Below are 27,427 nucleotides of genomic sequence, written 5' to 3'. Positions count from 1 at the left end.
AACTAATAAGTCAAGTCAAGTGTTTAGATTAAAACAATTTTTGAGTTGAAGCTAACATTTTATATCTTAACTAAATAAGAACATTTTTAAAATAAATGTTTTTAGAAAAAGGAATTAAATGAAATATATTTAACATAATAGTATTTGAAACTTTAATCCCTTCAATACCAATTAGAGTATGGTAACGCAAGCGGCAGACGTACATATTTTAAAGGGTATAGGAAAAACTTCGAGTTGTATTTAGAGGACCGAGAGGGTTACAGATGTATCCTAAGATGTCCTACGTTGAAATATATCAAATTTCTCAAACTTTGTTGGCACACGTCCTGATTGATGCCATATATTCAACGTTATTTTAATGCACATTTAGAATATTCCTTTTAAATGTTAATGCTGCACAATGCGTTTTATTGGTTTTATAATTTGATTATTAGTTGTGTGTATGCAAAACAATTTGAAATCAAATCATGAATAAATATCACTTAATATAACTGAAACACATCAATAATTGAATGCGTTAAAATAAATACAATTATATAACAGTTTATAGAGTTGAAGAGTATTTAAAAAATCACTCCATTTAAAGCGGCCAGTATTGTTTAATACCCAGCTTTCTGTGCATATCTCATTAGCTGAAATGATAATCTCATTTAACATGAAACGAGGGATTAAACAATAACGGGATAACAATGACTATGAGCTACTCGTATATTAAACAGTTGTAGAAATTACGAGTGGCTACTAATGCCCATAGGTGATAAATATCAATACAACTGATTTTGTTATTTATTATACATAAATTCAAATTAGTCTGCATCTATCTTTTTAATACACTGATGTCCTTTATAAACGTTTAAAATAAACCTAAAAATTACCTCAGTTAAAACGTACGTTCGTGCTAATGAAGTATAATAATTTTAGGTATTATTTCCCATATGCTGTACTTTATTTGGTTCTAGTTTTTTGTTGTTTCTGAGATTCAAGGTTTTGGTATTGTGACCAATGTTTTTGGTTATTGACATTTTTGATTGATTGATTGATTTATTTATTTCCAAAATTTATGTACAGAGTTAAATATAATACATAACAAAAAACTTATTGGAAATTATCCCCACATGGGCATCAGCCTGTGTGTGGGTAAACGAGTTCCTCAGTCTGCACTACCAATAACAGACAAAAAACTTAAATTAAAATAAGGAAATGAATTGTCATTAATAAAAAAATTTTCATTAACAAATGAGAAATGAAGATTTAACCTCTAAAATAAACCATACAAGGCCAGAGCATGGAATACATGAGCAAATTCAGTTAATAAATAATCTAAAATTTGAAAGGAATATACTTATTTAGAAAATATAATTTGAAGACTTAAAAATGTAATTTATAAAAACTTGTAACTTACATAAAAAAGAGCAATCAGAAAGACTTAATTAAAAATTAGCCGATATAAGTAGAGAGAGACTTGGACCACACACTGCACACCCACGCACACACACTACACACACACACACACACACACACACACACACACACCAATCACGCACACGCACACACGCACACACGCACGCACTACACGTACTCGTTGGCCTGCAGTCAAAACGATTGTACAAACTCACCAAACACTCAGACTAACATTGATTGTAATACAAAAATATAACAGAAATTTAATACATAAAAAAGCATATCTAGGTGTAGATTGAGGAAAAATACTGACGAAATCTATCTCGCCCAGCATCTACTAACAATTTATTGATTAATTTTTTGTACGAACTAATAGTGCAAGGTCTTGGGTTTTTTATAAAGTATGGTAATTTTGAGAAAATTATATGAGCAATATAGTGAGATGATGTTGAATTAAAGGCTTTAACGAGTCTAGGAACAAAAATTCTGTTATGAAGTGAAGAACGCGTAAATTGAACGCGAAGAACTGTGAATGAAAATTGAATCTCGATGTTGAAAAATGTACAAAATTAATGTTCGGATATATAATTGCGAGACGTTAAAAACTTTAAATTCTTCAAATAATAAATTGGTTAGATAAGTACGATTTCGCTTCAGAGCTACTTTTATAATAGTTTTTTGAACGACTTCTAAGGGAGCAAGGTTATTTTGGAAACAGCCACCCCATGCTAAATTACCATACTGAAGAATTGATTGCACATAAGCATAGTATACAGTTTTTAAAAGATATATTGTAAGTATATTACGCAGATTACAGAATATAAAGATAAATTTACGAAGTTTATTCCGCATGTAAGCTGCGTGATTACACCACTTCAAACGATTGTCAAAAACTACACCCAAGTATTTATACTCACTCACCCTATCAATACAATCACACAAAACGCATCCATCCTGGCCACCACAAGTATGCAACCGTAGCTTAAAAACAAAAGGATCGCCGTCAGCTCGTATAGAGATTGGCATACATTTAGTTTTGGCTATATTAACTGTGAGCCGACATTGATCAAACCAGCGCTTGACAGTGAGTAGACCGCGCTCAGCCACATCCCTCACTTCCTCCCAGCTTTCACCCTCAAATAACAAAGCGGTGTCGTCCGCATAAAGAAATATCTGTCCTTTAAACAAAGTCAATCTTCCTAGATTGTTAATAAAAATTAAGAAAAGCAAGGGTCCAAGAGTACTGCCTTGCAAAACCCCATACTCAATTTTTTGAGGAACGCTTGTATGGCCCAAAACGGAAACAACTTGATACCGATCGGACAAATAACTTTTGAACCATCTCCAAGAGTTCCCTTGTATTCCAATATATTTTAATTTTTGTAGTAATAGTTGTCTATCAACTGTATCAAAAGCTTTAGCTAAATCTATAAAAATCAATAATGGTTTTTTATTACGGCTAATCGTGTCATGAACACTTTTAGTTAGCAAATATAAATCATCATTCAAATTCTTATCTTTTCTGAAACCGAATTGATTTTGTACAAGAATGTTATTGATGTTTAAATATTTTTCGAGTTGAATTCTGACACATTTTTCCAATAATTTAGATAAAACACTAGTTAAAGTTATTGGTCTGAAGCTAACACATCGATTTTTTGGGCCTCCCTTATAGATTGGGATTACTTTACCCATTTTAAAAGATGCTGGGAAAATTCCCTGTGACATACTATTGTTTATAATATGTAGAAGTGGAAGCTTTAAGAAATTGAAAAACATTTTGATAAGAGTAGCCGGGATTCCATCTTCTCCCGGAGCAGACCCGCCTCTACAACACGAGCAAGGACATCCTCGGATATCGGCTCCAGCTGGAAGTAAGAATTCGCCCCGTAATCCTCGTCATTCATAACGACTTCAGTCACGGGAGGCACAGCACTGGCTAAGTTGGCACCCACCCTAACATACTACTCATTTAATGTGTTAGCTACATTATTTATATCATTTGTCTCAATATTAAGTTTGCCGTCCAGAAACTGTTCAATAGGAAAGGAATCTTTTTTTTTATTCATGTCCATAATTTCAGCAATATTTTTCTACAAGAGCTTATTATTATTTTTTGATTCATTAATTTTATTTCTAAAATACATTTCTTTAGCCAATTTAATAGTTTTATTTAAGAGATTTCTATATTGCTTGAAACGAGTTTTTAACATTGTATTAAAAGGCTGGCCTTTGAGCTGCTTACTCATTTTATCTCTAACTCGAATTGATTTAATTAGTCCAACGGTAACCCACGGCTTTAGCTTGACGTGCTTAGAAGAAATTGGGTTCTTATTAATTGAGGATTGTAATAGAATATCTTGCAAATATTCAACAAACTCAGATGCAGACAGATTAACATCCTCGATCTCTAAAATCGGTGTCCAATTTCTTTCACAGACAAGACGGCCAACAATATCAAAGTCAATATATGTGTTTTTAACTAAAGATGATTGTTTTCTTTTACTTTTAATAAAACTCTGTTGACTTTGCGAGACAGTAAAATAGTGATCCGTAATTTCCGCTTTGATGACCGCCGACTTAACACCGTCCGTAGTTTTAATATCCGTAAATATATGATCAATACAACTTTTGGAAAATCCAGTAACTCTGGTTGGCACATTAATGCAACTAATGAAACCAGCTCCATACATTACATCAAGATATCGTTGTGACAGTGGATCGTTGGTTTCAGGTAAAATACAACAATTTATATCACCAATCAGCCAGTGAACCCGATCCCTGTGCCTGGTTTCAAGATATACCTCGAGATCACTAATGAAAGAGTCAAGGTCACCGGACGGACTCCGGTAAATGGCGAGCAACGACATCCGCTCCCTGCCAAACGTTATATCTAGTTTCAAACATGTGGCACCGCTCAGATTCACTTCCGCATGACATACTGAAAAACATTTATTAACGAAAACAATCACGCCATCATTCTGTTTCATACTTTCCTTATTTACGAATCTATCATACCCATCCATACTCACATTTACACTGCACTCATCCATCCAAGTCTCTGTTAAAATAATTATGTCAAATTTAAACTTATAGTTGTTCAAAATGATAATTAGCTCATCCAAATTCTTTTTACAGCTACGAATATTCAAGCTAAGGATTGTCACTCGATTTTTATTTACGTCTTCATTTTCTGAGAAAAAATTAAAACTATCAACATAATCATAAACACATGCATTCACAGCTCTAGAATTGACAATTTCATCCATAAACTCGCCCATTGCGCAACCTGCTCATTGTACACCATGCTCAGCCCACCCGCGCTCTATATATCTAACAGATATCACTACACTTGATAAAAACTACAACATCATCAAAATAAACTAAAACCAAATGTATAGCTACCTGTAAAAAAACAATATTAATATAACAAAAACTTATATGTAGTTGAAACCAAATACCAATATCATATGATATAATAATAAAATACATATTTTTGTTTAATTTAATACATATGAAATAAAATAAAATATATACATGGAATAACGTTTAAGAAGCATTATCGGTATAGGTACATCTATGCTATGCTGCAACTTATGTTTAAAATAAACAAGAAGCACCTTTACAAATTTATGCAATTACAACTTTTCAGATATAGATATGCTAAAAATAAATCACGTATCTTATATTACATGCCACAATGAAATGTAACTAGCACAAACAAAAATATAAATTGTTATTAACATATGAATAACTAATTAAATTAAAAATATACTTCAGTATAAATTCTGACATGTGCATGCTTATAATTGCGTGTGTCATATATTCAAAAGACTGACTATAAGAATTATTATTCCATATATAAAAAAGACATAGACGGAAATTAGACCTAATATACAATTAACATCGCACTGACCATGCAAAAAACATTATCTGTTAACCTTTGGACAGTAAAGATGGCTGTAAAAATAGTAAAAAGTTAAAAGAATTAAAAAAATTTACATTCTGAAACTTATAATCTCAATGGCATGAAAATATTTATCAATTAATATTATTTATAAATTAATTATTGTTTTCTACAGTAACTTGTTATTCTTATAATAATAAATAACTAATAGTAAGATTGGATAAACTGTTCTATAAAACATTATTTTGATATTTTTCGTTAGCCCGTGTACACATACACATACATACTCAAGTGCATACACACACACACACACACACACACACACACACACACACACACACACACACACACACACACACACACACACACACACACATACTCACATGCATTCACACACACACACATACTTCTACCCATACGTATTTATAATTTAATTATAGGTTGGTATAGTACAATCAATATTTAATTAATTTTGAATGCTGAGTGTCCTAGTAGTAATTATATTAATATTAAACGTCGCTGCAAAAATATTTTCATTTTTCACTTTGTTAAGTCTTATTTAAAAATACACATGCACATGCCAATAAATTCTACAAACTATAATGTCAAACGAAAATTGTAATATAAATGCTGCAAACAAAAATTAACATACAGTAATAAAAAAAGTCTTACTTGCCATGTCCTTATCTGTATTTATGGAGTATCTATAACCTACGCTAAAACTCTGGCAAATTACTGCGTTGTCGTGGGACTGCCGCTAACCACCGGACGTACGAAGGCTTCCACTTCGTCGATGCTCCTCACCCTCCTGGCCGGTGACTCCACCGTCTGTCTCACCACCACCTTCCCGTCCCTCGACCAAGCGAACGCCAGCTGTCCATCTTTTACCAAGGACTTAGCTCTCCCCAGTATATGTTTATTCTGTGGTGTGAGATGATCCAGAACTAATACCGGCGCAGGCGGTAGGGACGCTGCCAAGTCCGTAGTTTTAATTCTTTTTTTCTTGGCCGCAGAAATCCATTCAGCCTTTGTTGAGCGGGACACGAACTGGACGACGATAGAGGGGTGGAAAGACTTCCTCCGAGGTGCCGGCAAACGATGGGCAATGGATATGGACTGTCTGTCGTAAGTTAGATCAAGCGCGGTGGCCACCGATTTGACGATTTCGTAAACATTCTCACTTTTTGTGACGGGGACACCCATAACTTCAATGTTATGGTTTCGCGAGTACTGCTGTATATCTGCCATTTGTAACTCCACGTCAAACACCCGCCGAGACAGGGATTCATTTTTAGTTCGGAGTTCAACACATTCCGCTTTAAAGAAGAAAGTCTCTTATGGAATTCGTCAACAGATGCCTGTAAACCAGTTAGACGCTGTTCAATCGCGCTAAAACCGTCTCTATTTGCAGCTTGGCTTACAGCAATTTCTTTTTGTATTGCCAAAAGAATGTCAGAAATATTTGGATCGACCGAGTCCGACTTATGACTTGCCACTGAGGATGAATCCTGCGAACAATCGTCACACTTCCACGAGGCCAGATTTCGGGCCGACATAGATGTCAACTTTGCCAAAGTCCGAATGCGACAACACGTTACATGAAAACTGAGACCGCACTCCACACACTTTGCTGCATCTTTAGCAATGGATTTGTCTCGGCTATATTTACCGCAATTCATGATAAAAATGTAAGTAATTGTAAGTTACTTAACTGTACAGTAAAAAAAACTAAAAAATAACAGAAAGCCTGATTTAAAATGATAATTAGTAATCCAAAAATAACTTTAGTCCAAACTAAAAATAAACTTCATCAATACTAACGAAAATTCACACACGAAAAAAAAATAAAGTTTATGGCACAGTTTTAAGGATAATTACTTTAAGAAAAGGTACCGCACAGGATAAGTACCGCACAGGACAAGACGGGCAGGCCGACCAGATTGCACAATCACGAGCGGCTTATCTGTACGACCGTCCTCATGGACTGACTGATAAGAACTGAATTAATAACATTAATAGGAGAAATTCCATGCTATTCCCTCGTTGGCCCTAGCATGTATACTTTGACAATTGTTAGCAAGATGGTGAAGAGTGATATCTATTTCATTCATATGATCCGTTCCACTGTTCCGCCTTTCCTTGTTGGACGTCTGCTCACTTTTGTGAGTAGAGGTGAATCACCTTTGATTATATCGACAACCTTCTATCTTTAATCATTATATATATATATATATATATATATATATATATATATATATATATGTATATATATATTATTATTATATATTATATTATATATGTATATATATATATACACACGTTTCATATTACAAATACACTTTTCTGATTTTTTTTAGTTATTATCGATTAAATGAGTTGTCATTGTTAAACTATATAAAACATATTTCTAACGGAGGAGGGGTGACACATGGTGTTTATAGAGTATAAAGTATGATATAAATGTGTTATAACTTTAAACAAAATACTATATGGAGTTTTCATGATTAGGTGTAAAAATTTCGAAGAGGGGGCTTGTGTCCTCTGAACCCTCCCTACAACATGCGCCCATGGTTGTTACTATCTTATAGTTGTTGGTGTTAGTGTTGTCTTTATTTAAAAATATTTGTGTCATCTAATTGGCTCGAAGAATACCCTGACTATTGAAGAGTACGTAGTGTTATTTCAGAGCAAGAAGAGTGCTTTAAAACTCTTTGGTCATGCTATAAGTAGACCTATCATATGTTGAGGATCGTGATTGGATACCGTTACGGGGGGAGGGAGTTGTCTGTTGAACAATAGGATATGATGATGCAGTCTTCGCCATTTGGACCAGTTAGAATTTTTACGGAAGCGCTGTATCTTTTGAAACTGATTCTAGCAATTATTGAATGCCCTGGACATAGCAACTAGTCGATTTTCGTGTATTTGTCTCATTTCTAACATATTAGCCCTAATTCTAATTTATTAATATCCAACCCTATTCTGTAATTTGCCATGTTTGCTTGGACTACCCATATAGTGCCGTCTTACACACATATACACAAACTATTGTAATGAATGAATAATTTTCTTATTCCCATATTTAGATTAACCTGAGGTGCAATGTTTTCACACATAGGCTTTTTATTTTATTATCTTGTACGTTGTTTCAAACATTTCCACTTTAATTTCTAAAATTCTAATCTTCATGTTTTTTTACCTTTCCCTTGTTTGTTTATTCCTCTGTAAATTTTTAATAATTTCTATCAAATACAATAAATTTGATTAGTGTATTTTTCTGAAAAATGGTACAACTAAATCAGTTAATGAGTGAATAAGTTCATCGGTTTAGAAAATGTCATTACATATGTGAAATAAAATTGTATTTAATTCAAACGAATAATTTTGTATCTAATGCTCTATAATTACGTTTATGAGAAGTTTTACTTATTAAAGGTACCGTAATTTAAGCCTTTTACAAACAACGTCGGTTATAGACAAAATCAATGTAATTTCTAACTCCTAAATCCTAATTTATTCATTGATTTACGTTCGTTTGGAATAACTGAGTACTTTTCCGGTTAAATAATATTACAGGTTATATATTTAAAAAACATAACACACGTAAACTAAAACAGATAAACTGTATAATATATAGAGGCCACGCTGCTCAGAGGTTTGTTATATTGCCTAATAAATACTTTGTTTTTTTACATGTTTGTTTGCTAAGTTTGTTTTACAGAATAAATAACTCCGAGCCACATGCAAAGTAAATAAATAGGAAGGTATTAAAACATTATTCGTGTACAAGTGTTATTACGAGATACTCTGTGATATTGAAGTTTTAAAAATTAACACAGACTGCGTGTTGAGTGGCTGCCATGAGCAGGGCTTAGTTAAATGGATTAATCAATTTACAGCTCTTTGTGTTTACTCTGTGTTTTGAGTCTTGTACAACAATATTATATTGCGTAGGCTTAGTGTGATATCTGCGTATAGTGAATAGAGAAGTGACAATTGATTAACTCCCGAACTCCAAATATTCATTGGATAAAAAGTTTGCATGACATTTATTTGCATAAAATTATAACTGTGTATTATTTTATATACGATAATGGGATATCTCCTTATAGTAAATAGAGAAGTGACAATTGATTAGATCCAGGACAAAATATTCATTGCATACAAAGTTAAATCACTATTTATTATACACTAATGACATATCTAAATAGTTACATTACTGAATAAAGAATTAAAAACCATTTGCTCCGAGAGTTATTATTTACATTAGAAAATAGAAGGACCTATAATTTTGCAATCACATTTCAAAATTTATGTTTAATAAGGTTGGTTAAAAAATTAAAAAAAAATTTCATTTTCTTTGAGAAAGAGAGGGATTTGGAGATTTTGAAACGTAATATTACTTTGATCTTGTACCACTTAAGAAGGGTAACCGAGTTTTCTACACATAACGTGGCAATGTTATGAATGGTTGATTCAATTTTAATATTGAATTTGGCTCCAATTCACCTTTTTTCATTCCAGCCTCCGGTGTCAGACATGACTTCTGGAATAATTTTCGTCTAAAGAGATCCAATGAAAGTCGGCGAAGGAGAAGCTAAAAACTAACCTTTACATCGTTCGACATCAGAGACACCCATAAATATGTGAAGTGACAGTCTCATTGTCTCAACAGGTTTAAGATGTTTATTATTAGTGACCAACAAACTCAAATAATGGTAGGTTGTGATCCTAATGTGTATTTTTTTTGGACGCATTAATTTTTCAATCTGACACATATGTAATGTAAGTCATACGTAATTATTAGTATAAAAAAATCATAGAACCAATATACGGATAGTTGCTGGAAAGGAAGTCTTGTATTACAATTCGAAACAAACATCCTCCGGATGTAAGTGGATACGCACATCCGCCCAGACACCGATGATGGACAAACAGGAAATGCTTGTTTAATCAGCGGAAATGGTTATTTCTCAAAACCATGCGACTATGTAAGAGACTCCCATACTGGTGTCAAAATATTGGTACTCACCAGTTATGATAGAGAGATTTGGCAGAGGCGTGGTCAGAAAGCTGGCGGGGGCAACATCAAAAATCAGGAACAACGAGGGAGATGGAAAAAAGTCGGGGAGCGGATTCGGAAGGCGACGATCGTGCGAGTGATCGTGTGCGGAAAAAATCTTTTAAGCGAAATACTGTCAAGTGTAATCAAAATGTAAGTTAAGAAATTCTTGTATGTAATTTTAGGAATGTAATTTGGAAAAGTCACTTATTTATTTCTATCATGTAAATTTATGTAAATGTTTAGATATTTTAAAAGAAAGTTTTCTCACGTTTATTTTATGAATAGGCTACATATTTATTGAAACACTACAAAATTTACTATGATATTTAACTAATAATGCTATAAGAAATCAATGAAATATAACTTGTAATAAATAATTCAATATTAAACATAATTAATTATTAGTATTAAAGTTTTGTGTCCGATATGTCCGTTGATGATATACATTGTTATTTAAGAATTAAAGCTATATAATGAGATGCTACTGTAAATAAAATATGTGTAGGTTCATTTGAGTGTTTTGTATCGCCAATCGAACCTACTATTTAAATCCTGTCACAACATCCCTTGTTCATAATACATTTTAATATTTCACAACCTTACAATTTAAATCTTAATCTAACCATAAAACCTTACAGTAATGCACGAGCATAGAGTAGAGTACACTTAATGGCGGAATGCATATTGTATTAACAAATCCAGAACTTACAAATAAAACAATAATTAACTATTTATAACCTTGCAAGAAAACCCACTTGTACTTTGTTGTAGCTTATTTCGAGTTAGCCACATTGTTTGATTACCTGTCACTTTACGGGAAGTTTGGGAAGTTTAACAAAAAAGCCGGTTACAGCAATATACAAACTGGCTCTGTGAGTTGAAACACTCAAACATTGTAACGGAAGTTCAATGTCATTGGTTTAGCAAGACTAAGTTTAGTTGAGGAACTTAACTTGCTAAAACGCTGCATGATCCTTTTTATTGTATTAGAATTGTTTATTTTGCAACAAATATTGCACGTACATTTTTCATTCTATATTTATTTGCTGATCATCTTTTATATAAACTTATTTTTAAGGCAATGATGAAGAAGACACTATCACCGCTTAAACCACTAGAGTTGGTATTCCATTGTGTGTCTGATAATACACCCGTACGAATCTACCCCTCGGGTAATATAATCAGTAACATGACATATTTTAGTCACATCGATGTAACACAAAAAAGGAAGCGTTTATCTACCAAAGCACCTAAAACTGTAACAATGAGTGTATTAGTGCAATTGATTGAAGGTCAACGATAGACTGTATATTTGTAGCTGAAGCTCGTGTTACTATCTTAATCCTTGGCCTAAACATTAAGTTATTCCCCTTACTACTTTCCTTTATTTTTATTTCTCTTTTATAATTTTCACACTCTGTAGTCTTTGTATCTGGCCTGACTAACATCTCTTATTTCATTACACCGTCCTAACATAGTGAATAACTAACTGCCTTCTAACATTAGTTTTCTTCCCATTTTTTAATACCCATCACTTGTCTTTATTTAATCTTGTCATTTTATATTACTTACTATTATTTCTTCCCATTATAACTGTGTATTTTTTCCTACTTCTTACATTCCTTTTTTATTGAGACAAGATTCTATGTTTTTATCTTTTCACTTCTCCTACAAGATTTCCCTAGTGACTTTTTACTTGTTTATTACGTTAACAGTCCACTAAAACATGCTCCGCAGTGTGACGATTATAACTCGAGTCGAGAAATCAAGGAGTAAATGATTTTAGCAAGGGAAGGAACACCAAGTGTGTAGTTAGGGCACCGACAAAAGTGCTGAAATAATTACTGCGATTCCGGTCAGACAAGTCATTCATGAAACTTCGACTAAATACAGAATCAAGATATTCTTATGATAATAACGCTTAGTATCATTGACAGCTTCCTTTAACTGAAAATGTGATAGTTTGTAAGCAAATTGCATTGATTCTATGTATTTAATTGGATTAAACTATTATTAAAAGTAATGCGTGAATCTGTAAGTTATTTAACATGTCTCAAACCCTCTTATTAAAAAAAAACATTTAAATTGTATTAAGCTGAGAATGATATATTTAGAGTAACCAAAGCATTGCATATTATTAGTAATAAAAGAAAATGAACGAAAGTTGGTTGGGCGGGAAGTCGGTTTAATCAGCGCAAGTGAACAATTCATCATCCGCACTAGAAATTTTCGGTGTGTAAGCGTCAATACCTCATTTATGTGTCATCATCGACAGTTTTCGTGAATTATTGGTTCAAATTTTATAAATAGCAAAAAAAATTATTTTCCCGCCTATCATTGTTATATTCAAAATATTTCTATTGTCACTATAGTTAACGACAATTATATTACCATTTGATTAAACAATAACTCTTCACTTCAGTCAATTTAACGCATATACCTCACTTTAATCTGGAAGGTGTATGAAATGTCAATTAGTTTGATACTCTATACTTGTGTCACATAGCACAGATTTATAATGTTTCCCTAATGTGTAAATACATTAAATGTTCGTATATTATTCTTAAATTTTAACCTAAATAATAAAACTATTAATAAATAACTATTACTAAGACTTATTTCAATGTATTTATAACAAAAATGGCAATAACCGGTTAAAGGTAATACTGTGTGTTAAAAAGTCCTTATTAAGTTTGACTGAATTATAAAAATAAAATAACATTTATCTTACAAAGTCAACAGGAGCTCTTCCACTCGTGTTGTGGAATGCATTTGTAGCTTTCGGTAATTTATAAATATGTTTTGTAAAATCTTTGTTGCAGACCACTCTTTTAAGGTTAAGTCTTTTCCAGCACGTAAGCTAGATATAGAATTACGTTCCTCCGAAATGTCATTTGCGACAAAGACAAACACTCATGCTCAATTTCTTGAGTGTTTATAAACAATAGTGACGTCTTATTTATTGTCACATATTTGTTGTTCTCTTGGGCCATGTCGTGTTTGTACACGTACTCAGTGTTGTAGGAGTGTAACAGTTTCAGGTACACCCATATTGTTGTCACATGTACTATATCGGTGTATACAAGAATTTATATTGTTATTTCCAGTCAAATCCCGCTAGACTAGAGCCATTCTTCGTGGTTCCTCCGTATTTGGGGTTGTTTATGAGGTGTATGTATCATTAAGAATAATAAAATCCATGAAAAAACCTAAAATGTATAATTTAGACCAAATTGTGTACTATCTCAGTTCCCTCAAAAGTAAATACGTTTGCAGGGTACACGTTCATTACATTAAACGTCAAGATCGATTCTGGTTAAGATCCATTAATTTACTTATTTGTAAGTCCATAACTGTTGCGTGAGAAATGCTTTTGGCCTCAGCACTGCTCCGCAGGGATCCGCTTTCTTTGTTCAGTTCTGATCCAAAAAATCGTGATCTTGTCCTATTTTTTAAAGTTCCCTTACTAACGATAATCATCTGTAATCAGTGCCATAAATCCAATCTTAGATTGAGATGTGATAGATGCACATAGAAATACGGTAATTACAAATCTATATAAGCTACGGTCAAGTACTTTGATTCACAGAAATGCATGAGATAATGATATGTATAACGCGGGTGGTGCATATACTACAGTTCTAACTGCTCGAAGCAACAACGATGTAAGATCCATTAAAAATTAATGAGATCGTTCAGCACACCGCAGTTGGGTGATATTTCATTAGTGATGTTTTGCGTTGGTCTTCAGAATGTTCCCACTCTTTTACCCTTGGGTTATACAGAACACTGCAAGTTCAAGTAATATGTTATATTTATTATTGAAAGAAAGTTATGGATATAAATGGGGCATTATAACTACTACAACATTTATATTTACAATAATTTCCTAATATGATTTAATTTTGATTGTCATAAATCGAGATATCAAATCGAATTCTAGAGTAATGTGTATGACGTAACATTTCATTGATATTAATTGATGATAATACCACCAGAGCTGATTATCATTATACTGAAGTTATACTGAAGTTATTATACTGAAGTTATCATATACTGTTTATGTATCGGAGAGTGTTGGATCCATCCATACATCATGTAGGCTACAACATACTTCACACACATCAGAGCCCCGGGGAGTAGGCTACTGTACACTGAACACGGTACGTCTCCATAGATAACTATCGTAATGGATATTTCTCGTTGTCTTTGTTGTGTATGGCAGATTCCACAGTACTGTTGCACAAGTTTACTTCATGCCCTCAATATCAATACAAATAATGTAAACATGATTTAATGATCCTCAAATGGTCAAGTTTTATTAAGAAATGTAATATTATATAATGTTTCTTGTATTGAAAGATATTTTTGCCTAAAACAGGTGTTCCATTGTACATAAACATCCATAGTAAAATTACTTTGATTTGAAGAAAAATATAACAGCTAAATATATCTGATTTAGAAATCGAATCTCTCAAATGATTAAAAATTATATAATGCTATAAAGTAAGTCTTGACATTATTTTTAGTTTATTTTAAGTTCTTAATCAGTCCCACAGTAATATGCTGGCTGATTTGTATTAGTAACATTATATTACTATCCTTCTTGGCTAAAACTTTATCAGGAAATCTAAAAATTTATTCCTAATTAGTTGGTGAAATAAAAATCTTCTACAAAGACAAAAATTTATTTGTTTTGTATTTTATACTCAGTACATATACTTTATTGTAAAGAAAAAGTGAATATAATTACAGTTGCCGCAACAACAAACCAACTTGAGATCTGTATTCTTGACAGATGGTCATAGATAATCCGGCTCTGGAGAAACACCATTGCTTAGAGCTGTAACCTTGGCTGTTGGTTGTAGATTATCTGGCTCTGGAGGGACACCATTCCTTAGAACTTTATCCTTGGATGTTGTTTGTAGATTATCCGGCACTGGAGGGACACCATTACTGAGAGCTGTAACCTTGGCTGTTGGTTGTAGATTATCCGGCTCTGGAGGGACACCATTCCTTAGAACTTTATCCTTGGATGATGGTTGTAGATTATCCGGCACTGGAGGGACACTATTACTGAGAGCTGTATCCTTGGCTGATGGTTGTAGATTATCCGGCACTGGAGGGACACCATTACTGAGAGCTGTATCCTTGGCTGTTTGTTGTAGATTATCAAGCTCTGGAGGGACACCATTACTGAGAGCTGTATCCTTGGCTGTTTGTTGTAGATTATCAAGCTCTGGAGGGACACTATTACTGAGAGCTGTATCCTTGGCTGATGGTTGTAGATTATCCGGCACTGGAGGGACACCATTACTAAGAGCTGTATCCTTGGCTGTTTGTTTTAGATTATCAAGCTCTGGAGGGACACCATTACTGAGAGCTGTATCCTTGGCTGTTTGTTGTAGATTATCAAGCTCTGGAGGGACACCATTACTGAGAGCTGTATCCTTGGCTGTTTGTTGTAGATTATCCGGCACTGGAGGGACACCATTACTGAGAGCTGTATCCTTGGCTGTTGGTTGTAGATTATCCGGCACTGGAGGGACACCATTACTGAGAGCTGTAACCTTGGCTGATGGTTGTAGATTATCCGGCACTGGAGGGACACCATTACTGAGAGCTGTATCCTTGGCTGATGGTTGTAGATTATTCGGCACTGGAGGGACACCATTACTGAGAGCTGTAACCTTGGCTGTTGGTTGTAGATTATCCGGCACTGGAGGGACACCATTACTGAGAGCTGTAACCTTGGCTGTTGGTTGTAGATTATCCGGCACTGGAGGGACACCATTACTGAGAGCTGTATCCTTGGCTGATGTTTGTAGATTATCCGGCACTGGAGGGACACCATTACTGAGAGCTGTATCCTTGGCTGTTTGTTGTAGATTATCAAGCTCTGGAGGGACACCATTACTGAGAGCTGTATCCTTGGCTGTTTGTTGTAGATTATCAAGTTCTGGAGGGACACCATTACTGAGAGCTGTATCCTTGGCTGATGGTTGTAGATTATCCGGCACTGGAGGGACACCATTACTGAGAGCTGTATCCTTGGCTGTTTGTTGTAGATTATCAAGCTCTGGAGGGACACCATTACTCAGAGCTGTATCCTTGGCTGATGGTTGTAGATTATCCGGCACTGGAGGGACACTATTACTGAGAACTGTTCCTTGGCTGCTGGTTGTAGATTATCCGACCCTGAAGGAAAACCGTTGCTTAGAGCTGTCTGCGCCTTAAGATACAGCATTCCTGTCAGAAGTATGTTAGTCTGCTACTATTATGCAAAACAAATGTTCTGCATGCAAAGCAAATTATTTGTCATGCAAAGCAGGGACACAATCAACAATCCAGTAGAAATCTGTACTACAATCAATCTGTACTCTATACATATCTCGTACTTGGCTAGCAGGGCCGCCAACTCATCGATCGCCTGAGAGCAGATACAATCAACATTACCGGTAGAACCTGCACTACAATCAATCAGTATATAACTTGAACATCTATAAATTTATTACATTTTTAATACACCTCTTCACTCAAAGAATGTTGTATGTTTTAGTGGTATTGGATATTTTTATTTGTCAAAAAAGTTCCTCTTATTGAAATTTAGATTTCGTACTAATACATTTTCTTAAAAATGAAAAATTAGTTGTATTGGATATTTTTATTTGTCAAAAAAGTTCCTCTTATTGAAATTTAGATTTCGTACTAATACATTTTCTTAAAAATGAAAAATTAGTCAATCTAATTATATAGACATAATATTTTTATTGTTTATTTTGAAATTCCTATATTATAGATTATCTATCGCATCTATGTTGTCTTTTGTATTTTTGTAAAATTTTTGTGTAATTTCGATATCTTTTACTACAACTTTTTCCATTTATGAATACACTTATAATATATTTCTTATAATAGTAAATATTAAATAAAATAATCATTTATGACATTTTAATAATTAAATGGACACATTGTTTAAGTGGTTGAATGTTTTTAAATTATTTTAGACGTTTAAATTTTTACAAGCTTTTACTTTGTAATTGTTTTAAATAGTACTGTTTTCCACTCTTTAATAAATAAGAAATAAATTGAATGGATACTAAAAAAATTTTGGTTTAAATCGGTAGGAATATGATAAATTTTTAATGGTTGCATCTAGTATGGTTAGTTGGGGTAGTAAAGAAATGTGTGTATTAGAAAATTGTCAACTATTGCATATTAAAAAAATTATAAATTACACAAATATTGTATCTTAAACACATTTATAGCCTATGTATTGAGTTCTAAACTAATAAAAAATACTGCAGTATCCTTGTACACTTATAAGCATTAATACCAGACTCAAAAAAGAAAAAAAACCGCTATTCCTATACTGCAGTCTGTGTGTCAGCCTGAATGTACGCTGGCAATTACTATCGATAATGTTTGCACCTGTAAACTACGGCTCCAAACTCAAGAGGAGGAACTGTAGTTCATTCAGCTACACTAGAAAGTTTAAATTGGGAATATCTTGCCAATGGCTGGCTGAACTGTACAAATACTAAGGCTAGATGATCCACTGCAGGACTTTATTCATAACTGAAACTTACTATTAAAATAAAAATGAATGAAAATTAATAGGTGATATATTAGTATTACATGACAGAATTATACAAATTATTTATGCAATTAAAGTATACAAAATAAATCGTATACATAAAGGTATGGAGACAATTAAAATATACTATATATTGAATTAAATGATACAAGACATTAAACTTATGGTTTTTTAAACGTAGGCTACGTATAGTTTAACAAACTTAATTCTTAAGTGTGTCAATATTTTTAAAGTAAAAGTGAGGGAAGATTTACTACTGACAGGTGAAAGTGTAATTACAGTCATAACTCTGGCAGCCTCCCATGAAGGCGGGTTGGAGTGAAGTTTTACCCCCCCCCACCATTTTAATAACATCTTTCCTGAAGCTCGTTCTCCTATTTGGAACTATGCTGGATCGAGGCCAATCTCTGAAATAAGTTATCACGTAAAAGTTGAGCCCTCACTCTAGAAGATGCGAACTCTGATTGTATAAAAGTATACCAGGATATAAATACACCCCTTAAAAATTATTAAATGTTTCAAACTTGTAGACAATCATTTCTCTGATTTTATTATTTCAATAGTCAAATTATAATTCTTCTTATGACTTAGGTATTCTCGAGATATAGTTGGAGCCCTTGATGCCATAATTAGACTCCTCATAGACGATGGAGACGTAGCTCCAGCCTATCTCCACGATGGTCCGAGGGGATAGTGCGAGTGAAGTAGTCAAACTTCTACTTGTTGCTGAGCTCGGGGCTGGTCTAAAAGAAGGATATTTGAACATAAATAGGAGTGGTGGAAGCCGCTGAAACTTGGGACACTCAGAAAGATGTGAAGAAGCCTGGACAGATATTGGAAGGGGAGTGTGAAACTAAAAGATACGAATAGAATGGAAATTATATAAAACTAACCATGACAAACTAGAACTGAACAATACAAGGAGTAAAAGCAAAAAGTAACAACGATACATAGATGTGAAAACTAAATGAAAATTAAAAATTAAAAGTATTGATTATAGATTATACGAATAAGCAAACATCAGTAGTGAGGAATTCGATAAATTGTGATAAAAGAATATTAGGCATTGACTTACAAAAAGAATACCCTATAGAAGGGTAAGATTGAATTAAAAAAATAATAGCGAATAATACAAATGATTGAATCGAAGAACATAAACGAATGAGGAGGAGGGAGAGAGCAAAAAGTACATTTTAATAAAAAAAAAAAAAAACCAACAAGGAAAGTTAATATAAATGTTAAAGAAAAAGATGTTTTGGAATATAAAAGTTTTGAAAAAGGCATAACAATGCTCCAGAGTTATAATAATGTAATTTATTTATATGGTTAACACTATAGTACTTCGTACACATGTTTAGAAAGACTTTTTTAGGACACACCTCGTATATGTTGATACACATTATCACAGATCTGCTACAGATGAAATGAAATGGCATGAATATGTCTTTATTGAATACAAAGTAAAATATTCAATTGGCGAGGTTAGGACTATTAAGTCGTCTCTTAAACCTAACCATACATTCACAACCTATAAAATTAGTGTAAAACAAGAGCCACAGTATAGACAAAACTGTTTTATATTAAAAAAAGGATAATCTATATCTATATTTTATCCGTCTGTTTTTAGTACCATAGAAAGTATTTTCTTCATGAAAGTAAAAATAAATAAATAACATAAATTACAAGGAAGGTGGTCCTTTATATTTGAAGAAGTTCTTTAATATGATTGTGCTTTTTCTATTTTAGTGATTAGGAGCGTGTGAGTAACATTTAAATTATATAGGACATCAGGAAGTTGAAAAATACAGTTCTTCTAGGGGTCTCAATCTTATATTAACCTATAAAATTTTTTGATATTTATGAAAATGCGTTTTTCTGTTTGTCGATACGCCTATTACTCTCTGCGATATTGAAGAAGTTAAAATGATAACGATTGATGCTTTGTCTTATATTTTATACAGGGTGTGTGTAAAATATTAGGGCACACATTTGTAAACCATAGCAGATAGTGTCTAAAACTTACAATGTTAAAATTTTGTATTGTATTAACTAATTTATGCAATAATCATGACATTTGGGGGGGAGGCAGTGGGGAATGTCAGACATATATGATATTGTTAAGTTTTCAGATGTCACAGTTTTACACACCTTGTTTATCAATAGAGATAACACTATCACTGTTCATTGGACAATCACACTCAGTTGTACACCGACAGCTAGTAGAGTACAATATCCGCCCACTAATGCCGGCCACAATACTCGATGTGTTTTAAGTAGCTGAAAGAAATATACTAACAGAATGGAAATCCGATCTAAAATGTACAGATAGAATTTTTTGCTTTGGAAAAGTACGAGCAGTAGCCTATATATTACTTAACAGGAAATGTTTCTAAATATATTGACAACTGAAATATTATTAATTTATTCTCCCTAGATTTACATTTACTAAAAATCTCGTGAATCTTTCGACATGCGAAGAAATTATAATAAAAAAATTAGGAAATTTTATGAGTATTACATAACAGGTTTCTTTTTTTCTACGTTCACATATAACGGAGTTGGAATTTGTTCAGTTTAAACGGTTCCCATAATTAAAAGAAACGGCGTACCAAGCAGACCAATTTAGTCGAGATATTTAAAAGATAAATTTCAAACCAATTTTGAATTTATTTCAGTATTCCTTTATACAGTTTTTTGATGACAGAAAAAATTGAGTTTTATTCGTAACCATATCTTTAAGAAACAGGTTTTTGGTATTTTATGTTTTAGATACCAAAAAATGGTTTAACATAAAAGGTTTAAGAAACCTTTTGTGCCTCCCAGGAAATTTATAGATTTTTCTACAGGTTGTCAACTTAATACAATTTAAACTGCTATAACTTGAAACAGATGATGTATTTAGCTGTCCAAGGATGATATATTTATAGTCAATATATTTATAAGAAAATTGTTTGGACCTATTTTCAACTTGTCTGGAAAAGTTATCATTTCTATACGCCACGTTATTCAGAGAATTTTTCTCTTTATTTATATGATACATGTTCTAGGTGTCATGTTCGATAAAATTAAGCAGAAACCTTCGGTAAGTGCCTCCATGAGGTGGATTGCAATAGGCTAATTTTGTATATTAAATCTAGACACAAACTAAGTCCGTAGATTAACAATCGATTGCATTCTTTCCATACGTCACGTAGATCAAATAAGAAAATTATAAACAAGCAATTAACTAATAACAAGTTAAGAACGAATTATTTCAGGTATAAATATACTTTGGCCAAACTCTTTTAGAAGTGAACAAAATGATTTTGCACGAAATAAATAACTTAGCTAATTTAAATGTAAAAAAGGTTTCAGAAGTATTAACAACCGTTAATTGGAATACACAATTGAAACCTCACAAACAAGTTACGTAAATTTTTCGACCTTATTAGAAAACCTGAATAATGAAATTGTTCCAGGAGGGTGGGTCCCTGACACGTTAACATCCCTGTACGGTAATAGAATGTCCGGCCGCAAGTCTCTGGCTTGTGTGGAGGATCTACCCCGGAATGTGACGTCATATCGTGCCTGTATTTAAATCACAACTTTTTGTTAACGCATTTGGTCTAATTTTAAGTTCTATTCTATTTAACTGGGATAAATGCTCAATCCCAGTTAAATTTGCCAAAATGCTCAACTGAGCAAATGTAAAAACCTTTAGAAAAAAATCTCTGCGTCCCTATCTTATTACTAATTGTATGTTCACTAATAATCAAAAGCGTCGTAGAATAAAAATTAAGTTGATGGACATTTTAAATTATAACTGGTAAGAAACAATTAGAATGTAACTGGCGACAATCTACAGGCGATGATTTGTTTGACTTAAACGCAAAAAATAACTGAAGACAAGATTAATAATAGATATACAGGGTATTAATAACAATATTATTTCGGACCTAACGAGATCGTTCACTCGGAGAAATAAAGTATTGAACGAATAAGGGGTTGGTGTACGTAGCAATGCTCTCACGTGGTGACATATTATTTAATCATAGGGTGATCCAAAGAATGTAGCCAATTATCTAATTACTTAAAGAGGAAATGTCTTGTTTTCTGGTAACATTAACTGGACCAAGTTTTACTAATTTGTTTTGACTTAAAGCTGGAAAGCCAATTAATTGATTGGTGGATTGGTGAATTCCTGAGGAGTAGTATTGGCAGGGGTAGGACTGTCTTGTTAACGTTCAGTATCTCGGTCACGTTGGGCGTCTGTTTCTCTGTCTGCGGACGTGATCACCGTTTATACCCAGTGACTGATTTCAGTTTCCCTTCAAACAGTTTGTGCTTCATTACTCTAAATTTATCCAATGAAATGATGTCAATGAAAATTATTCTTTTCACTGTATATATAGTAACATATATTTAGCAAAGTTATTGGAAACACGAATGGGGTATAGCTTCTTTTATTATTGTATACTGTATATGGGAAAAGTAAAAATACAAAAAATATCACTTTTCCACTACCTCTACGATATTGCTAAAAACTGTCACATCAGGTAGTTACGAGTCAATACATACGTATTGTCGTATGTACTGTCAAATTTATTTTCAAAAGATATTTTTATTTTAATAGGAATCAGTATTTCCTAATTTACTAACAAGAAAAATTTAAATTTCTTCATTTGCCTTATGTGTTGTCGCCTTCAGTTTTTAACAAGTAGTTTTAAATCACGTCTATTTCCTATGTAAACAGTTTCTGAGTAAATATTTGTTTAACATAAATATTTTTTAATTTTAAATCATTAAAAATATTGTCTGAAGTTATTATCTCGAGAACGAAATGAGCTATATATATATATATATAAGTAGATAATAATATGGGGTTCCTGGCGCACTTTCGGAGCCGACCGAAAAGCAATGTAAAATACTGTTCAATGTACCATAAAGGAAGCTGAGAAATAACACAGCAAATCTCAATGAAAAATTAACCGAATCTACAGTCGTTCGTCTCCAAAAGCGATCGGTACATTACTATCTACTCTGTGGAATGAAAAATTAACCAAATCTACAGCTGTTTGCTTCTACTTTCTTAAGCTGTGCTTTGTAAAATGTTGTCAAATCTGCTACGAATAAAGGAAAAATCTTCGAAATCTTAATAAAATTTAATCAATTTAAAACATTTTTACTAAAAACATACTGTACTTTAATAAAAAACTTTTCTACTAAATAAACAACATGAACTCACCAAGCTCTCTTCAGTTTCTAGCATTTCAAAAACTTACAATGAAAGACAATTTTAACGAGTTCAACGAATTACCAAAACATTTTAAAGAACAGTTGATACTTTCCTTAAATGATACAGAATTGAAAGAACTTGTAAAGTCTTTTGCAGAAAAAACGTCTAATGGAGTGTTTTACTATCGGCAAAAAACTAAAAAAGTAAGGGATTACATATTTAATATAATTACGAAAGATATTGAAAAGAAAGTAAAAAATAAACAAACAGAGAGTTTTCATCGTTTTTTTTATGACATTTTTCCCATATTATACGTTCTTTCAAGATAATCAAGACTTAATTGATGAATTTCTTAGGAATTTTTGTGAGTATCAAGATTTATCAACACAATTCATTAAAGAGCATTATAGAATTTTTCTTATAGAATATAGCCACATTTTGTGTGAAACAAAAGGTATTACTGTAGATAATATTCCATGTGATTCCTATGAAGAAAGACACCAACTATGGTTATCAAAACAGTACTATGACGTGGGGAGGGACTGCAAGTTTTAGAGTTAAGACTTTATTCTACAAAGTTAATTGTTATAATTTCTTTATCTTTAATAGTCTTCTTTCCAGTAACAACCAAGTGTAATTTTTCATTTTTGTTTAATTCTTTAATCTTTTTCTCATCCAAAACAGTCAAAAATCTGTTCGGTAAGTGTACTTTACAATCTTCCAACTCGGCAATTATTGTAAACCCGAATTTATCTTTCATTTTCTCCAAATTCAAGATTCTATGTTTCTTCCTTTCTTCCAATTCATTTAACTTCTTATACTCTTTTAAACTTACATTCTCCAATATCATTTAACTCTTTCAAGAACTCCATTTAAATAGAAAAAATTTAAAAACGGAAAAAAATGAAATTTGCTAACAATCACTCGAGAAGTCGAGGGAATTGCCAACATCTTCATTGTTTGACGAGGTTCTTCATTTACTTTCTCCAAATGTACTATAAAATCATCGAGGATTTCTGGCTTAAAATCGTAGACAAATTCAACATCCAGATAATGAAAAAATACAGGTAATATCTTTTCATAATAAACGTGTGTATCGATACCTACAAACCTAATGTATTCTTTGAAAAGGAAAATAATTTTGTCAATGGTTCCAAGAGATAAGTAAAAATTTTTATTCTGTTTTCTAAATTCTGTAACAAATTTTGTTTGCTTCTTGTCTCCATATTGCAATTTTGTAAGCAGATTATTCAAATGTGTTAGTTTATTTCGAAATTTCTTAGGTTTAGGTCTTTCGTACAAAATTAAATTACAATCTCTACAAACTAAATATTTTTTATCAATAATTTCTCCTCTATTATAACACTTGTAACAGTTGGCATTATACTCTTCCATTTAAACAAAAAGATTTTTTTATAAATGGAGATTATGGAACTAAGTCTGCCGAGATATAAATTTTTCAGCGCAAATGTTTGTGTTTACATTTCTACAACAGAGATAAATAGAAATAATTTCATTCTATTGTACAACTATTTAGGATATTATGTGTACGATTATAAAGATTATTACGGGAGAAATCGGGATTTTTCAGTGGCGAAAGAGTATATTTTTGAAATATTAGAAGGAATGAAAGAGAATAATATGAACATCATTAACTACTGAATTTCTCTAATATCGTTCTTAATCACATCATAGGCTAAAAATTTCTCAGAGACAACAACAACATAACAAATCGCGTTTGTAACAGCTTTTTGAAAATCCATATTGATAATTATATCGTTCTTTGAACCAGAAATATTTGTCAAACTCTTTGTTGTATCAATGACATAAATAGGTCTATTCGCTAAAAATTCTTTAGGATTGTAATACATTACCTTATTATTACAGTAAACTTCCTTAAAATCTTGATACATCTGATACATGATTCTGAAAAGACCTCCGGAAATGTTTAAATTTTGTAATTCATCTGGATAATAAGAACCGTTCAATTTTACTCTGATATTTTTTACATCCAAACTATCAAACTTTGAAGGATTTTTTTCTTGATTATTCTGTCTATCTGTTTGAAAACCTATGATAACGAACTTGGGATTGAAGATATTTCTATAAATATTTGTGATATCGAACGAATAAGTTGTTCCGGAAATACCTTTTTGTTCAATACATTGCCAATCTAGAAAATTAAACATAATGTTTTGACTTTTTTGTAATTTCATCAATCAACCTTATTTTACTCGTGATTTTATAATCAATCATTGGAACTCTAATAAAAAAATCTGTAATTGTTATTTTTTCCATCAACAGGCATAACATTTCCAGTTGCAGTCTTCAGAATCACATCATCGTCTTCTGCTCTTATAAAACTTAGATAAAATCCTCCTTTATAGATCGGAATAGTAACATTTTCAAAAACTCCTAATCCAAAATGAGATAAATTTCCAGCTGCTTCAAAAACACCAAATTTAAAATCTGATTCAAAGCCATTAGAAGTTTGAGAAATAACATCACTTTTTGAATACGAAATAGTTCCTTTAATTGTGCTTAATTGGCCACAGTTTTCGACTTCTTCTATCAATTTATTGTGTTTTCTTACTTCAATCTTAGAAAATAAAAACGGTATAAAATTATCGATTAATCTAACATTATCAGTTCCAAGATATGCTTGACCATCTTGTTTTGTTAAAGTTCCAGAAATATAAAACTGGAAGTTAGACGAGCAAAAGTTATCTCCAAAATCAATATTAAACTCAGTTCTTTTATTCGGTTCATTCAAATGTTGTTTACTAATTGGATAGAAATTTTTAAACTCCGCCCTTTCAATATCACTAGCATATTTTCTGTAGTCCGCCATTTAATAAGAGAAAATTTAGAAATTTTAAACATCGTGTATAATTTTTTCATCGATCTAATGTACGTTTTTATAAGAAAAGATATAAATTTTAGTAGTAAAATAATTAAAAAAGATTAGAGTCATTTTTAATGATCTACTTCGTCATATTCAGGATTCTCTTCCTTAAATTTTGCGATCTCGGTCACATATTTCAATAAAATCTGCACAGGATAGTAACCGCTATCTATAATATTGTTCCAATCAACTGTATCTTTATTTTCATCCAAAAACTTTATATGTTGATAGAGACAAAGAACAGACATATGATCTTTTAATTGATAATGTATATTTTCTTGAATGAACTCTGATGATAAAGTTTGATATTTAGCAATGTTATACCAATTCAATTTGTTTACGTATAATCTCATCATATCTTCGGATAATTCATATTTTTGAGAAATGTCATCCCAATGTTCTTTTTTCAAATCTCTTTCGTGTTGCATGATAAAAAAGATCGAAAGCACTGTAATGTCCCGCCATCTCTATTTATTAGGAAAAAATTTCAAAATCAAGTTTTTATAAATTGGCTCTTTTTTGCGTTACATTCAGCACATTTTCCAGAAATTCTCTTAACTCCATTGATTTTTGCATAGTATTTTATATCATTTGTTGCAGTTTTTTCTTTACATCTCACACAATATATGAGCGCCATTTATATAAGGAAAATTAGTCATCATAGCCGCCTAATCCATTAAATCTGTTATCAATATTTTCAAACGTTTTTATTAACATCTTCTTTAAATTTATTAAAGTTTTCTTCTAGTTTATTTACTTTATCGAGATATAAAGAGTATCGATCATCTATTCTTTTAAGTAATTCATTATTATGTGTTACTTTCTCATTGAAACGTGTACCAAAATTTTCAAAAAAGTTTACTTTCTCATTGAAATGTGTATCAAAATCTTCCAGAATTTTGTTAATTACTTCACCAACTAATACATTAACATCATTTTTATATGTATTAAAGTTTTCTTCTAGTTTATTTACTTTATCAAGTAATTCACCAACATCGTCTACTGATCTTTTACTTCTTTCATCAAGTTTTTCATAGACTTCTGTTGTAAAATCTTTAACATGCTGTTTATGATTCTCATAATTTTGTTTTTAGTTCATTAAACATTTTAATAGGATCTTCTAATTGAATCATTACAACAACATCAAATGGATTAATTCCTTTACTAACACCGCTAATTCTTTTTCCTTTAAAATCTAAGGCATTTTTAACATTCGGATCATGTAAATCAACAATATCGATGTTTTCTGATAATTTTAGAGGTTTTAAAATTTGTTCTTTAACAACAACATCATGTTTGTCAATACCAGGTCGAACACCGACAATTCTTTTTTTATT

At 32.1% G+C, this 27,427-nt stretch overlaps 1 protein-coding gene across 1 annotated transcript; it reads right to left on the bottom strand.

Moving 5' to 3' along the window:
- Positions 1-15,175: 15,175 nt before the first annotated feature.
- Positions 15,176-18,713, bottom strand: LOC124373105 (SH3 domain-containing protein C23A1.17-like; the record flags this gene model as incomplete). Its single annotated transcript, XM_046831498.1, has 3 exons — positions 15,176-16,512; positions 16,761-16,843; positions 18,558-18,713. Coding segments are annotated over 3 exons (1,576 nt in total), but the record flags the coding sequence as incomplete, so codon positions are not given.
- Positions 18,714-27,427: the final 8,714 nt, after the last annotated feature.

Source organism: Homalodisca vitripennis, unplaced genomic scaffold, assembly GCF_021130785.1.
Source record: "Homalodisca vitripennis isolate AUS2020 unplaced genomic scaffold, UT_GWSS_2.1 ScUCBcl_4805;HRSCAF=11202, whole genome shotgun sequence".
In the NCBI taxonomy this organism is placed as follows: Eukaryota; Metazoa; Arthropoda; class Insecta; order Hemiptera; family Cicadellidae; genus Homalodisca; species Homalodisca vitripennis.
Note: the sequence above shows the minus strand (reverse complement) of the source record. Positions and strands in the feature narration are given on the sequence as shown.